Source organism: Apus apus, chromosome 1 (assembly GCF_020740795.1).
Source record: "Apus apus isolate bApuApu2 chromosome 1, bApuApu2.pri.cur, whole genome shotgun sequence".
NCBI lineage: Eukaryota > Metazoa > Chordata > Aves > Apodiformes > Apodidae > Apus > Apus apus.
Window position 1 is genome coordinate 64,685,284 of NC_067282.1, and position 15,861 is coordinate 64,701,144.

The following is a 15,861-nucleotide window of genomic DNA, read 5'->3' on the forward strand; positions in this document are numbered from 1 at the left end:
GTGGAAACGGAACCCAAACTGGAGGCACCTGTGAACTCCTGAAGGCCTAGTGAGTGGAGAGACCTTTAGAGGGACATTTGGCATGGTCTGCTGCTCCACAGAGATTGCAAAGCTCACCAGACAAAAGAAAGAAACAAGCTGCAATCAGAGCAAAAAAGCAGGCTGGGTGTGTGTTTGCATATAACACCACCACATTTATCAGAAGAGAATATGACCAGTCTCCATGCTTTTGTACAAATGTTGTATTCTAGCAGGGCATAACAGCAGCAGCTGCTCTTACAGTAATCCTGGCCTATTCAGCCAGCAACCAATGAGGCTCTAAATGGCCCAGCAGTTACAGTAGTTTGGACCCATTATGTTGCTGATAATTTTGAACCCTGACAATTAGAGCAGAGAAAATACATTTCTTTGTAGTCTGAATAACAGAGAATTTGAATGGATCACAAAACACTATGTGCTGCAGATTGTAAAATATGGCTAATGTGTGGCATAATTTGAATGTGAATGTGGGTGTGCACTTTGGAACAGGTATGTGCTTTCAGGCAGATGTTCAGCAGAACAACAGCAGTTTCTTTTGAAGAACTGTTTTCAGCAGCAAGGTAATGTGCTCCACAATGCTAGCAAAAGCAGTACAGAGTTTGTACATTTTTTCTTACCAAAGACTATTCATAGCACAGATAGTTACACATATGTTTCCACTGAGATTAAAACTCTTTATGTTCTCCTATGCAATTGAAAGCCTCCTTGAGTGTCATCATTTAGGTAATTAATTCTGATAAACAAATGCTAACTGTCTTTAAATTTGCATAGAAAAGTCTAGGGATTACATTTTAATACAATCACCTTAAATTAAATGTCTTCACATACAGGTGTTGGGGTTTTTTTTAACCTGCCCTTGAACTGAAACACTACATTTATGGCTAGTTTAGACAAAATTTTCATTTCATAGCTGTTGGGTAGTTGTGAGATAAGTGTAAATGCAGGTATTTCAATGGAATTACTACTCCAGATTTTGTTTTTTAGCTTGTTGACTGCACAAACCCTGGTGGATGTCCTAAAGCTATCTCTGTACTGTGAGAATCAAGAGGACATAGCTTCTGGGTCCAGGTATGTGCCCTAGCGTATTTCATCATTATTCCTGACTGGGACAAGAACTGGTGGCAAACCAGCTGCCTTCTACCCATTCTGAATTAATAACTTCCACAGGGAGAAACCCAGTCATGGAAGGAGTTGCCACATGTTCTGACAGTCCCCCTGGCTGGATTACTGGAGTCCAGTGGTAAAAGATGAGACAGAGGCTGCCAGCACAGAAGTCTAGGCATAGTTAGGATAACTAGGGATAACTTTTAGCCCACAGCATCATAATAAGACCTTAGTGGGAAAGGAAGATTGCTTTCTCCCCATACTTCCCTTCACATGCTGCCATGGTGGCCAACACGATCACAGGGGTCACTTAGGGAAAAGCGAAAGGGAACACCAGCTCAGAATGGTAGATCAATGTCTTCTAGGCAGTGCCTGGAAGAGCCATAAAGCTTCATAAATCTGCCTCATCCTGCTTATGGAAGACACAATGTATGCCCTGTGTTTCTAAGAGAAGACTAGCTTAAAAGTATCTGCTTATGCTATTGGATATTAAAATTCAACCATTACCTTCGGAACTATTATTTTAAATATTACTGAATGCACAGACCTTTAAAAACAGGTCACTAATTATTATTGAATCTGTACTCACCAATAAGGGGTGATACTTGTGGATGCTTCCTGCAGAAGTCACTGAAACACTGGTACCTCATGTAGCTTCTGTTCTAAATCCAGACCTAGAGGAGCACTGCCATGGATCTAAGATTTATGCCAAAAACTGTGTGCACAGGCAAATGTCTGCAGCACTGAGTTTTCATGCTATGTTTTTCTTTCAGAAGGCTTATTTTCTGCTTGTTTGTGCAGAAGCAATTAAGCAGGCAATATCCAAGCACTGCACTCCCACGAGATAATGATTACTCAGTTGACTTTAAAAAGAGGCATTACACACGTCCCCAATATTTTCATGCTATTTTATCTCTATGGGACACAACATTGATTTCTTATTTTATTTACCTATTGTATTTCATGTAATAGACAGATTATTTTATTATAATAGGCTGCAATAAGAAATGCTTACTTATCTCTCAATTGATAATGACTCCAATGTCCACATATGTCTTCAATACCAGCCTTCAAGTGGTCCATCAACTAGAGAAGCAAATATGGAAAAATTTTGAGCGGCAATTATGAGAAAGTAAAGTCACCACAAATATGCAATTGTTGACAGGATTTTGAGATTTTGTAATTGGAGGGTGAGAGTTAATTCTGCAAGCATCTACCAAAGATCTCACTGTGGCAGTTCCTATTCTTGGCTGAAGTGGCAATATTTTGATGGAGGCAATAAGTCTGTCAGCCTGCTATCATCTCACCATCACCCAGCAATATTTAGGTCCAAGTAAAGGACTATGTCCACTGGAAGATGATACTGAGCATCCAAATTGCCTGGTCCTCTTTGTCTACTGAGACAAAAACTTAAATTCTTGGTTCTGTTCACCAAATTTCCCTCCTTGAGAGAAACTCAAGACCAGGTACCCCACATCTTAATCTTTGCCTTGACAAGCAAATCCTCTGAGGATTTTGCAAATTTTCATGAAACTGGTAATTGGTAACATCACTGCTGACTTCCAGAATTTTCAGTCATCTTTCGTGTGTTTCTACCATTATGGAAACAGACAGAAAAATGGCCAAATCTTACATATGTATATGTGGTACTTTTAAGTGCTGGAAGTGTTCAAGGCCAGGTTGGATGGGGCTTTGAGCAACATGATCTAGTGGGAAGTGACGCTGCCCATGGCAGGGAGATTGAAACTAAATGATCTTTAAGGTCCCTTCCAATGCAAACTGTTCTATGATTCTATGTAAACTCCTTTCAAGGTTAAGTTTAAAGGTTAAATAGTAAGAATTAAATGCACTTTAAATTCAAATCATCTGAGATGCTTTAATTTTCCTAATGTCTCTGCATGTGCTTAATTTTAAGGCACAGTGATTCTGTTAATTTCAAATACACTCCCTACTGAGAAAATGAAAGTATGTACATATATTTTGTATAGTGCTGTTAAGTTAGTTCAAACAGCTTTCTGTTATTTTATATGATGGTAATTTGAGAGCTAAAGCAAATGTTTAAGCGTGGAGAAGATCATTACTCAGAATAACGTCAAACTAAATTTCCAGACCAATGGTTTGACTTCTTTCAATTCAATAAAACATGATTAAAAAAAGTTCAATTAAACTTAAAATAAAGACTTTTAAGGTGTCAGTGTGACTAGTACTACCCAAAAGATGGCAGCAATGGTATCTGACAAATCTAGCAGGGAAGGATAATGAGTTCATTTTGTAAATGCTACCTTTATGTTTCTGTCCACCCATGGTCACCAGTATCAAGAGGCAAGGGCACGCTACACCAAGACAATCATGGTACAATATTATAATATAGTAGTCACTGAATATAAATGAGATACCCTATTTTAGAAAATTGTGCCTTGGTTTTCCTCAAAATGTTGTTAAAAGCATTCCAAATCCACCAAATGCTAGTGCTGCCAAATGCATCCCCTTATCCAGCTCTTTTGGAATACCCTTTCTCTTCTCTTTAGGATACCAGCTACTGAACCAAAAAAACTTACTCGCACATGGATTTCTTCATTGATAGACTCCTTTTTGTTCGTCTTTTTAACATCTAAATATCTGACCAATGGTCCAATTGTGATCCCCTGCATTTGGAATATTGAGTTGAAATGTCAAAAAACAACAGAAAGCAGAAGGATTTAATTTGAATCAATTAGGAATGCTGTGTCTTATACACAATAATGATTTATTACTTGTATGAAGAGCTACAGAAGAGATTATATTTATTGACAAGTTTTAACTATGTAACGTGACTGACTCATTGCCAACAGTCTTCCAAACTGCACTCACTTGAAAGAAAATATCTTTGTGAGGTTCTTACAATCTTGAAACCTCTTACCTCAACATTTTCTGAATTAAATATTTTGTTGGGTTTTTTTTCACTGAGAAACAATTTTCAGCTTCTCAGTTCAAACCAGGACACAGCTGTTCCCAATTCTTTACTGCACTGCCACAAGATAGCATTTAAAGAGGAAAAATTGAAAAGAAATATTTTTTCTTAAACATTCTGGTGGAATCTAAGTGCATAAACACAAGTGCATAGTGCCCCATTGGTACTCTGGAGTGTCTGAGATAATTGATATGGGAAAATACAGAACATGGGATGCTAGACCTCCAGAAGACACAGTTCTTCCAGGTACAGCAGTGTAAGACAAGTGGAGTAACCCAAACATGTGAGGCAGACACCTATTCTAACAAATCTGAATTATTCTCTTTGGTTTTCTTTAATATTCCTTTACAAAGGATTTCAAAATGTTCTCATTTAGTCTCCAAGATGAATAAAAATAAAAGTAAAAAACTCAAAATCTGCCATAGAAGTATATTCTTTTCTGTTCAGTTTGAGATACACCACTAGTAGAGAATACACCACTAGTAGATTATGTTCTGAAGTGTAAAGTTAAAATGTTTCACTATTTTCAAACATTAGGAAGAGCACCTGGAAAGAACACATGAGATCTTGGACACAAAGTGCCCTTTTCTCTGAATATTTTAGAAGACACAAGCACTTAATACAGACTTTCTGAAAAAGGTATTTAATAATACCTAAAAAGCCCTGGAACGGTAATTACACAGTGCAGAGCTAAATCCAGCCAGAGAATACTATCATTTGTCTTTATAAAGAACAAATTCGATGACATCTTCACTATGAAGCTTACATGAAAGCATTCAATTAAGAAATATACTTACTTGGATGAAGACAGTGAAATATATAACTACAAGAGTAGCTGTAATGAACAATTTTTTTCTTGGGAAGAGATTCTCTGGAAGCAAGAATGCAAGAGAGAAGCTGCTGGCTCCTCGAAGGCCACTGTAGGAAATAATAAGCTGGTCCTTGACAGTGAAGGGATATGTTCGGAACTTGTTAGTGATGTAGAAGAGAGCAAATACACCTAGGAAAAAAACCACAACATACAACAAAACAAAAAACTAAGCCAAACAAAATAGAAAACACCACAACTATTAGTAGTCAAGGAGAAAAGGAAAATATTTCAAGAAAACAACACCTTGGCTCAGGCAGCTGTTGACAGACCTTTCTTTTCCATTTTTGGGTTATGATAGCTTCTTTTTGACCAACTGATGAATCTGCTTTTTGTTAAATAATCTCTTAGAAAAGACCATAATTCCTAACTGCTTCAGGATTTAAATTCACTTATATAGTTTAGAAGTGAGATTAAGGGAAAAGATTTCTATATTTATGTTGCACAGTTCTTCAGTTCTTCTCCAAAGTGTTCTGGAAACAAGACAAACCACTGGATGACAGTTTTCCTGTGCCTTCCCTTTCGATGTTTCCTGCTTTCTGCACAGTATCTGCCCAAAGTGTTTGCACAGTGCTTTACTGTCAAGTCCTATGCACAGATTCACTGAAAGTCAAAGAGTAATAGCATTTTAATTTTTAATTCTCTGGCATATTGTGTCTCAAAGTCACTGTTTCTTTCTCAAATTCCATTTTGCTTTTAATACAAGTTAAAATTAATGAGACAGCCTGTGGCTGTGTAAGGACTGCAGCTTTTCTTTCTAAAGTACATTTAACAATGTGCTTCATCTTCCCCAAGAAACGTATCCTATGTTTTCTGTGAAACTGTTGAATCACTAAAAGCTGGCAAATGCTGATAATTACTGGTGTTATTCTACCCAGCTGTCACTGATAAACTCAGTGGATTATTGTAGTTAAGGACAGTAGCAGTATTGTGTTATGTAGGTTGCTGGATACAACTGTATAGAAGATCTTTTTTTAGCTGCTTATGACTATGCTAGACATAAGCTACTCAGACTGAAACTGCTTATGTGAGGTATCACCCTCAGGCCAATTCTCTTTATTTTATTCAAGCTTGAGATAAAATGATGCAATCATTTTAGCAAACAAATTTAGTGGAAAACAATTTGGCCTTCCTCTGGAAAGCTCTAGCACTCCCCTTGGTGTTTGAGAGCAGGATGGACATGTAGCAGCAAAATAGCTTTTGCATCAGGAGAGTACTTTTTCTGTCTTGATTCGAAGGATATTCTGATACAGACTCCAAAAACAAGCCTTTAAAAACTTAGAGGCCATGGCTGGTCCAGGATTAGCAAGAAAATATTTGATTACTTTTTTTTGCTCTCAACCCACAAGAATCATATCACTGCTACTGTTGAGTACTTGTGCCACCGCTATATAATACAGCTGTTCAGATGCACATACTTGAACCTTCACAGGTTTCCCTTTACTTCTTTTTCCTCTGGCTAAATGTCTTCCTCCCGGGCTCCCAGGCTTAAAAGTCAAAGGTCTTGAAATGTGTATGGGCTTTGAGGGTCAAGCCAACATCTTCTTCCTTCTCTAGTATTCTTGTTGACTGTGGCATAAACCACCTGAGAGATTTAAGAAACAGCACCTTAATCTCAGATGTCTGATGGCAACACTTAGCTGATCTCAAATGTTAAGAGTATTGTAGCTGGAAAGGACCTTTAGAGGTCATATAGTCTAAGTTCCTACTCAAACCAGAGCTTGTTAGCTCAGGTTGTTCAAAGCTCCAGTCAAGTTTTGAATACCCTTAAGAGTGGGGAGCTGTGTCACCGGTACAATATTGGATCACCCTCAGGTTAAGAAATTACTTCCTACTCTCTAATGAGAATTTCCCATTTTCTACCTTGTGTCTGTTGCCTCTTGTCCTATCGCTTTGCATCTCTGAGAGATGTCTGGCTCTATCTTCTGTCTCTCCTCTGATTGGGTACTTGTAAAAAGTAATAAAGCCTCACGTGTGTCATATCTTTCTCAGTCTGCATAGACTCAGCTTTCTCTGACTCCTGTACTTCCAGTGCTCCAGCCTCAAATCAGGTTGGTAGCCTCTATTGCACTTGATCCAGAATTTCCATGTCCTTCCTATACTAGGGACTCGAGAACTGGAGAGAGGACTCTGGAGAGAGCACAATTCCACAAGTGCTGAAGAGAGGGGAAGAAACCACTCGACCTTCTGGCTGAACACTTGCCAATGTAGCCCAGGACATGGTTGGCCATTTTGTCACAAAGACATAATTCTGGATTGTGTTCAACCTGTTGTTTACCAGGACAGGTCCTTTTCTGCAGAGCTGCTTACTAGATTCCAAGTCTATACTGGTGCATGGAGTTATTCCAACCCACATTTAAGTCCTTGCATGTGACCTTCTTTAACTTAATGAGTTTTCTGTCAGCCCATTTCTCCAGCTTGAGCACATCCCTTTGAATGGAAGTCACCCAGAATATTGACTTCTCCCACAGTCTGGTTTAAGTTACAAACTTGTTCAGTGTGCACTACATTTCATCCTCCAGGTCCTTAATAAAGACATTGAAACAGTATTGGTCCCTTAACTAAGACCTTAGGGATGGATGCCATTAGTCATAAGCTAGACCAGAATTTTTATCCCAGTGGTCCAGCCTGTCCCCTTCCCATATTATCAACCGCTTCAACTGGGCCAAGTCTGCCCTTTGAAGTCCAGGGTTGTCATTCTACTGTTTGTCAACTTGCTCACTCCCCTCAGGATCTCAGCAGCTGCAGTCTCATGGTCTCTGCAGTTAATGCTAACCTCAAATTTCACATCTTCAGCTACTTCTTTCTTTTTGAATGGCAGAGAAGACAAAGTTATTCTCCAGTTGATTCACCAACTTGCACTTTTGTCTAAACCCTTTTTGCCTTCCTCTTCACAGCACAGCTAGCCCTGATGAATCACTCAACAAATCTTCTTCCTCCTCAATACCGTAGCAGATGATGCAGGATCGATGCCCAGAGCTCAAGCCTGGGCCCTGTATGTAAAGGGAATATAGACCAGGGATGAAGACTGGAGGAGGTGGTGACAGGTGCCTGGTGTAGATGCTTCAGAGGGGCCTCCTGTGATTATAAACGAAGCAGGGGGAACTAAGCTACTAACTTAGTTAACCAAAGTAGGTGCCTAAATTTCAGTGCTCAGAATATCTCCTTAAAGCCCACCTGATGGAACATTTGGATTTATCATAAAATCACAAATTACTCTGAAAAATCCTACTGATTTTAAAAAAGAAAGCTATTCAGATGGCCGATTCAGAAACTCAGAAGTTTAAAAAAAGTCAGAAATAAGGTTGTTAGTAAAATTGTATTTTTAGCCCTCTCATGTGTGCTACTTCTAAAACATCTTTTATTACAAAAGCATTGTTCACTCATATTTTTAACTGAATTTAAGTGATAAATTACAGTGGCTGAGTAGGGTGTGTTCCATAATTCATCATCCCTGCAGGAGTAAATGCATTTGCTTTCTGTTGCAGCAGTTGTAACTCAATCTGGTGCAGAACAGAATATTCAGTTTCAAAAAAAGGATCACATGGGCAACAGGTCCAAAACAGACCGTTGTGTAGCATAGGCAAGAAGTGTACCCTTTTGTTTCCCTAACACAAAGACTGCTGGATGCTGAGGAAGTAGGAGATGAACAGAGCTCAGAAATTGGTAAGGCTTGCAAGCCTTTCCTAAATAGCACCTCCTGAAGGCTCTGTTGACATCACTGGATGGTTGGTCTGAACCAGTAGGTCGTTCCTTCTTATGTCACCTTGAGTGTTTGGCTGGATGGTACTAGAAGATGAGGGAGAAGATGTCAATGTGTTGCCTCTTTGCTTCCACAGTTCCAGTCAATTGGCTAACAGGCACAAGAGCAGCTTGTACAAGAAGTCTACAGGACTGCTGCCACCATCAGACCACCACCAGCCTTCTTATTGCTTCTCCTTTTTCAACATTACTGTCAACCCATCCTGACATTAGGAGAAAATGAGAAATACATAATCTATGAACTGCCTTGCCCATGATCTCAGTCTCACAGATCTGGGACTAAGAGACTTTTGCAGGAATTGGAGATACTGTGTGTAGTTGAGTAATTTCAAACAGGCACTTTTTTCTAGCAGTTTAAAACTTCAGAATTTACTTCTGAGGAGCAATAGCATAGTATGGCTGGCCTCTATGTGGTAAAACGAAGGAAGGAAGAGTCCCTGTTCTGTTATCCATTAGTGTTAATTTTCATCTTCCCTCTTTTTTAATGCCTCTGGCTCTTCTGGCCCAAGACCTGCAGTGTTATAGCACCACAAGTGTGGTGATGTACATTTTCTGACTAGTAAGTTAATTACAGTGTGTGATGAAACCATTGTGGAGCCCACTTACCCAACAACATATACTTAAGTAAGATATAAGCATCTATATAGGCACAAGATTTTAATTTTTTTTACAATATTCTATTCTCACCTAATCATAGTCTGTGCTTGGAGACTGGCATTCAGATTTTGGGGGGGATTTCCCTCCTTTTTTCTTCATGTGTAAATTTGTGAAATTAGCTTGTCAGTGACATAAGTCTAATAAATTCTTTAGTAAACCGGTTATGCCAGTCTGTACAGATGCTTCTAACATACCTTTTCACCAAAGAGTTTCTCTCAGAGTTGCAGAGAATGTTGCCTGCAAAAGATGACTTACTCAGTGTCCGCCAAATGAGGCAGAAGAGCAGAGTGAAGCAAATGAAGGCCCAGTTCCACTCATGGTTTTTCCCCACTGTAGACACTCCCATGAACACGAAAATCAGGGTCTCACTGACGCTGCTCAGCATCTTCATGAAATATTTTATTGTGGTATAGGAATTCTGGGAAACATTCTCCTCAACATATTTTTTCATTGTCACTGCACATGCTGTCATCCTGTACCAGGCAAAACAGCAGAGATCAGCCACAACCTGTCTTTCTTTTAATCTAAAAACAACCTCAGCCCTCATTACCTGAACTCTCCATCAGCCTCTGACCTCCCTAATACCAAGAAGCATTTTATTTCTTTAATAACATTAGCTATTTCATTAGCTAAAAGAGCATCTTCATTCACCTTTACAAAGCCATTTTGCATACACAAAAAAAGGATGTAAACCAGTCAGTGTTCCTGATGAGGAAGTGAGGGTATCATATTCCAGCTCAAAGTCCATTTTATTCTGAATGCCTAACACAGCCACCAAGCACCAAATATTTGAGCCTCAAACAGAGAGCAAGTCAATTTTGTACCAGCCCATGGCCAGACTGGTTAGAGGGACACAACCTGACTCTCAGTGATCTTATTTGAAGTGGTTGTAGAGGAACATGGAGGCAGTCCAGTGCCAGGGCCAAAGCTCCCAGTGGCTCCCTGCCAGCTGGCTGGCAAATTGGCAGGGCCAGGGTAAGCTTCAGTGACTGTCCACCTACAGCAGCCCATTGCTCTACAGCAGAGGGAAACTGTATTATCCTACAGAAATCTCCTTACCCTCTTTTAGTTAGCCAGGGTGTGGGGAATGTGCCTAAGGAAGCAAAAGGATGTTTTCCTTCTCCTTACTGTTAATGAAGACTTAATAAAGCAGGCTTCAGAGGCATCACCAGCCACCCAGCACAGATGCTGACAAGTCACATGTAGCAGTAGTCTTCGAGCTACCCCCTTACAGAGGGGGTTTCCCCTCTCCACCTTCATTTCCAACAGTTATAGATGAATAAAGTGCTACACTAGTAACACGTTCCATCATCTATCTAGTTTCTACTACTATTATTTTAACCTTGGGGGGTATCTTGTAATGATGTTTTTGCAAATTTGTGAATTCAGATAATGCTTAATGTTCATTAAATAACCCTTCATCTAGTTTCTGCTTGTTTAATTTCTGCTGAAGAAATCTCAAGGGCATTCCAGTGGAGCTGAGACATTTAGTGAGTCCAAGGACACTTAGACAAAGCCATTAGGCATTAATGTTTAATACTGTTGACTTTCAGAGACACATGCATAATAGATTTTCATGATTCAAGTGAAAAATGAATGAATTCCTCAATAATTCAGAAGGGTGACAATAAGTTCCTATCCCTAAAACAAGCAATAATTTCCTTAATGAAGCAATAAGAATAATAAATCGCAATTATATTATCATTCTTTTATTACTAATCATTTCAACACTCTAATGAAAATAAGATGCTAAAGAAATTTTGGGCAGTGCAGTTAGGGAAGAGTTGATATGGTATTAATGCAAACTACATAGTAGGTCTCTGTGCTCAACTAAACCATGCTCAACTAAAATTGCTAGTCTCCTTAATCAGATCAAATATCTTGGATATGTAAAACAGTGCAAGATTTGTCTCCTTTGTCTGATTGCTCAGAAATATATATATATGTGCTGTCTAAGTACTTATTTAATATGGTAAAATATTCAAATATTACTTCCCAGGGCAGTCCTGCAAAGGTTGCTTTTACAAAGCTAATTCTGCTCTAAAGCTAAACAAATCAGGGTTTGACAAGTAGAGGTGGGTAAATGCACTTGTCTGGATATCAACAACCACACATTTATATTTGCTAGGTTTAAATCAGTTTGTCCTCAATAAAGGGAACTCATTTCTGCAGCACCAGGGCCCTCAAGACCCTGCTGCCTCACAGCATGGGTTGTTTTTTTGTGTGGTATATTTCAAATTTACCTACCAGCAGCTTTATCATAAAGTCTCACTTTCACCCCTATTCCTTCCTTACTCTTCTGACTCCTTTTCTGCTGCTGTTCTTTCTCCTTCCCACAATACTCCCTTACTCACCCTCTCCACTTTTGCTGTCTTTGATAGATATGCCAGCTTCCTCTCTTCAGCAGGCACACACACCACCACAGTGCTTTCAGAAAACAGTGACAAGCTGTCTTGATCACATCCAAATATTATCTTCTATATTTATGTACATGGGTCTATGTTGTATATAAGTACGTGCATTATATGTGCATATATGCTTGATGTTGGGTTTTGCTCAGTTTCAGTTCCAGCAATGCTGTTCACACTCAATGTCATTTCACTAAACCACCTTAAAGCTGATGTTCATCGCTGTATGCAAAAGCAAGAACATGGACATTCTTATCTTATTTTTTCTGCTTTTCATCTCTCGCAATCTCATGAGGATGCTGCTTATAAATAATAGATAAATACAGCTTATAAATACAGACTTATGGTCTACTATCAAATAATTCTCTCATCCTGCTGATATTACCAGAGGCAGTAACCAGATGGTGGCAGCACTTGCCATTTTACCCACTGCAATATTTTTTTTCCAATGGGCAATACCCAAAAAAATTTCAGAGCAGATATTCACTCCTCAGTATCTATGCCTACAATAGCTTTGGGTTTTGTTTTCCTAGTTAATACCACATTTTACAGACCCTCTAGAAACCATTCATTGCAGATCTCCAGGTCAGAGACTGAAAATACCCATATTGTACCAGCCTTGAGTGAATCACCTCCTTGAAACAATGCCTCTTCCCTTAAAAGACCTTCCCAAAAGCTGTAAGGGATACTCACGCCAAAATCCCCGAGATGTAAAGGGTTTCAGCAGACAAATATGACAGGTAGCTAAACATGAAGACCAGCAGGGGTTCAATAGCAGAAACATTGTGGGTGAAACGAGTCATGAGAGCTGAAACAAATCCAAAGGCGACGCCAAACACCACTCCACCCAGCCCCACTACAAAGAAGCGAGCAAAGCCAGCAAAAACATCAATGGATTCAATTTCTTCGTACTTGTGCATCTGGGTGAAGGCAATGAAGATGTTGTATAAAACCTACATGTGAAAATAAGAAGACAGCAGTCAGGCATCTTTCTGAACATAGCAAGTTTACTCATTTAATAGGGGGGTGTGTGTGTGGGTGGGTGTGTGTATGCCTTGCTTTAGACAGCTCAGCAAAGTAACAGTTGAAATTTCAGCTGGTTCTTAGCAAATCCCAGAATTAAGGGTCTGTCCAGTATCCAAAAAAAAAAAAAAAATCAAAAACAAAAACAACAAAACAGAGAGGAATGTAATTATGCAATAAGAGTAAAACTCTAGGGGGTCAAATTCAATTTAAGTAACAAAAAACTACTCTTTTTTTTGTTTGTTTTCTGGAGATAAACTAAATTATTGCTCTTATTGCAGCAGATGTTAAAAGCCCAGTTAAGTACCTTACCAACCCAGGCTCTCCCCTCCACCTTCTCTTGCTGACTCAGGATGGGGCAGGGGAGCAACTAAGAACCACACTTTTGATTTAAATCCCGCTTAGGTTGTCTGTACAATCAATAGACGGACTCTGGAGTGTTAAATGCTTTTCAGTAGTACTTGATGTATACGAATCATTAAACATCACTGGGAAAGGGAAAGGAAGGAGGGGAGGGAAATGGTATCCTCAGTTTCATGTTGTCTCTAGGTAGATAAATACAGCCTCTCTATCCTCACGTTTTGGGTTTCATGCCATTTAACCTTCTCTTCATTTAACCTCGAAGTGCGAACCAAAAGCTGTGACATTCAAACCACCTAAAGATGCTTCACCCATATAATTTGACTATAAAGCTTGAAATTACAAAAATAAAAAGAAAACAGTGTCAGCGTAGAAGATTGAATTTGATACATTATATAATTTGGTCTGTAAATATTATTTCATGTAGTTTAGAGCAGATAAGTTTACCATACTTCTATTATCAAGAGTTTCTTTTCTGTAGAAATTCATGGTGAAAAATCAATATATTCCACTTCTGATCCATCTTTTAGAAACTAATAGAAAGTTTCCACAGTCATGAGTGGTGCAGTAATAAAAAGGACTTAGTGGTTGGTGACAGGTGGTTAACATTAAGTCCTATCAGATCTGCTTACAGAAGTGTATATAGCACATGAAAGTCACCTTTCAGTTTTCAAGAGATTTTGGAGAACATCTAAAAACACCAGGCCTCTGAAGCTGTTGCACCAAAGCATTAGTTCAAAAACACAAATTGGACCAAAATAAATTGTCTTCTATGGTTTTCTTTGGTCTTTCTTCTTCATATAGTAAATTCCAGAAGGCTATTAAGAAGATTAAAGCAGAAATTTGCAGGTAGAAGAGTCAAGCTCATTAGGATAATAATTTTTCCCCAGCTACTTTATAATCTTAAATTGCTGCTGGAAACATATAACCTTGAGCTGTCACACAGCCTGTTCTCCAGAAGACTCATTGCTAGTATTTCCGGGCGACAAAGCAAAACAAAATGTTTCATGTGAGAAAATACCCACAGCTGCTTTTTAGCTCATTACTAGGTATGAAATTAAGCTCGTCAGTACAGATAAGGAAAAGAGGGTTCATGACTCCACAGTAAGTAAACCTTACTGTACTCACCATATAGCTTTTAATTATAAAGTCGGTTTTGTCTCTGTCCCCTTTCTTGCAGACTTCAACCTCTTCCCAAGGTTTGTGATTCTTCATAATGATACCAAGGAATGAATCTATGCTGAGTTATGAACAATGCAGATTATCCTCAGCAAGTGACTAAATTATTCTCTTTTTCTAGTTCCCAAAGTGTCTTCAGGATATAACTGAATTGGAAGTAAAATTGAAATTATGGAAATGTGATATAATTTCCTTTTTTTTAGTCACAGGCTTTGTGAGAGTAAACCATTCTGTACAACATCCTGCACTGTGTCATACAAGCAAGGATCCGTGTAGCTGCTGCTTGGCAAAGTCACATTGCACTGTTTATGCCAGTAAATGGAGTAGTGTTCTGCTTTATGTGTCTGAATCAGTTTAGGATGTCTTTGTTCAATTAAAAATAATGGATGGGTTGATAGTTGCCCTCATTTAACAACTCTGAGTATATCGTGCTTTGGGTTTTTTGGAGGGGACGTTACCATGTAGTGGTGTACCACTGGGTGGCTGTCAGAGCCAGGGAGAGGAAGAGAGAGCTTGACACTTACCCACAGGGGACCTCCCCAGGGACAAGTCCCTGCTCTAGCTGTTTATGTGATACAAACCTTGCACATACCATCCACATCAGAAGCACTGGAAAAAAGATTTTTGAGTGATTGCCTTAACCACCAACATGGGCAGCTTTGTTATTCTTTCTTTCCACCCTGATAACTCTTTCTGACCACACACATTTAATTTTATTCTAAACACAGTGGGTCAACTTCAACAGCAGAAGCAGAAAATATCTCCATCCTCCTTCCTCGCTCCCATCCATCCCACTGGTCAAAGCCTTCCTCAGCAACATCAGAGACATAAATTTAAATTCCTTCAAATAAAGAAATTAATTTTGCTTGGGTCTCCATCATGCCATAGATTTTTTTAACTGCTTTGCTACTGCATGCAAAGAGAGGGCACCATTATAGAAAACTGTCACTGGTGCTTCATTTTGAGTACAGCATGATGTATAAGTGTTCTCAGTGCTTCTAAAAATCAAGCCTCAGAGATGAAGTAGGCAGGGGAAGCATTCTGTTTCCAGATGTTCACAGATGCTCAGGTCTTGTTGAGACAGAAATGGTGTGTATATACAAGAGCTGAGCTTCTGATACCTGAAACACTTTGCAGCAAAATCAGGGTCCTCCACCTGTGTTCAGCTTTTAATGAAATCTGCACAGGATTGACCAACATCATTGTTTCAAACAGGGCTGTGAAGCTCCACTAACATATGACAAATGCTAGGACCAGTCCTGTTGTTTTCTGTGCTTTTCCGATTCTAACAGGCTGCTCAGAAACAACTGGGAGAAGAAGCAATTAACAGGGCCTGAGCAGGGCCCCTTTACTGAGGAGAATGGGAAAAGGTATAAATGGGTAAAAAGGGTAAATCATCCACTTTTGCCCCAGTCTCTTGATGCAACGGCATAACTCCTAAATTACCTTTCTAATTTCACAGTCTGTTATTTTGCAAATGTTTTATACCACAGTATTGAACTAAATACAGG

At 39.1% G+C, this 15,861-nt stretch overlaps 1 protein-coding gene across 1 annotated transcript in view; it reads right to left on the minus strand.

Annotated features, from left to right (window-relative positions):
• Window positions 1-15,861, minus strand: part of SLC9A4 (solute carrier family 9 member A4) — a 32,962-nt gene that overhangs the window by 11,245 nt on the left and 5,856 nt on the right. Inside the window, exons 3-7 of the mRNA XM_051610623.1 lie at window positions 12,482-12,741; window positions 9,636-9,853; window positions 4,891-5,093; window positions 3,702-3,788; window positions 2,159-2,229 (exon numbers count right to left, since the gene is read on the minus strand). Of these exons, the coding sequence (XP_051466583.1) occupies window positions 2,159-2,229; window positions 3,702-3,788; window positions 4,891-5,093; window positions 9,636-9,853; window positions 12,482-12,741 (839 nt within the window). The remainder of the gene's footprint in view (window positions 1-2,158; window positions 2,230-3,701; window positions 3,789-4,890; window positions 5,094-9,635; window positions 9,854-12,481; window positions 12,742-15,861) is intronic.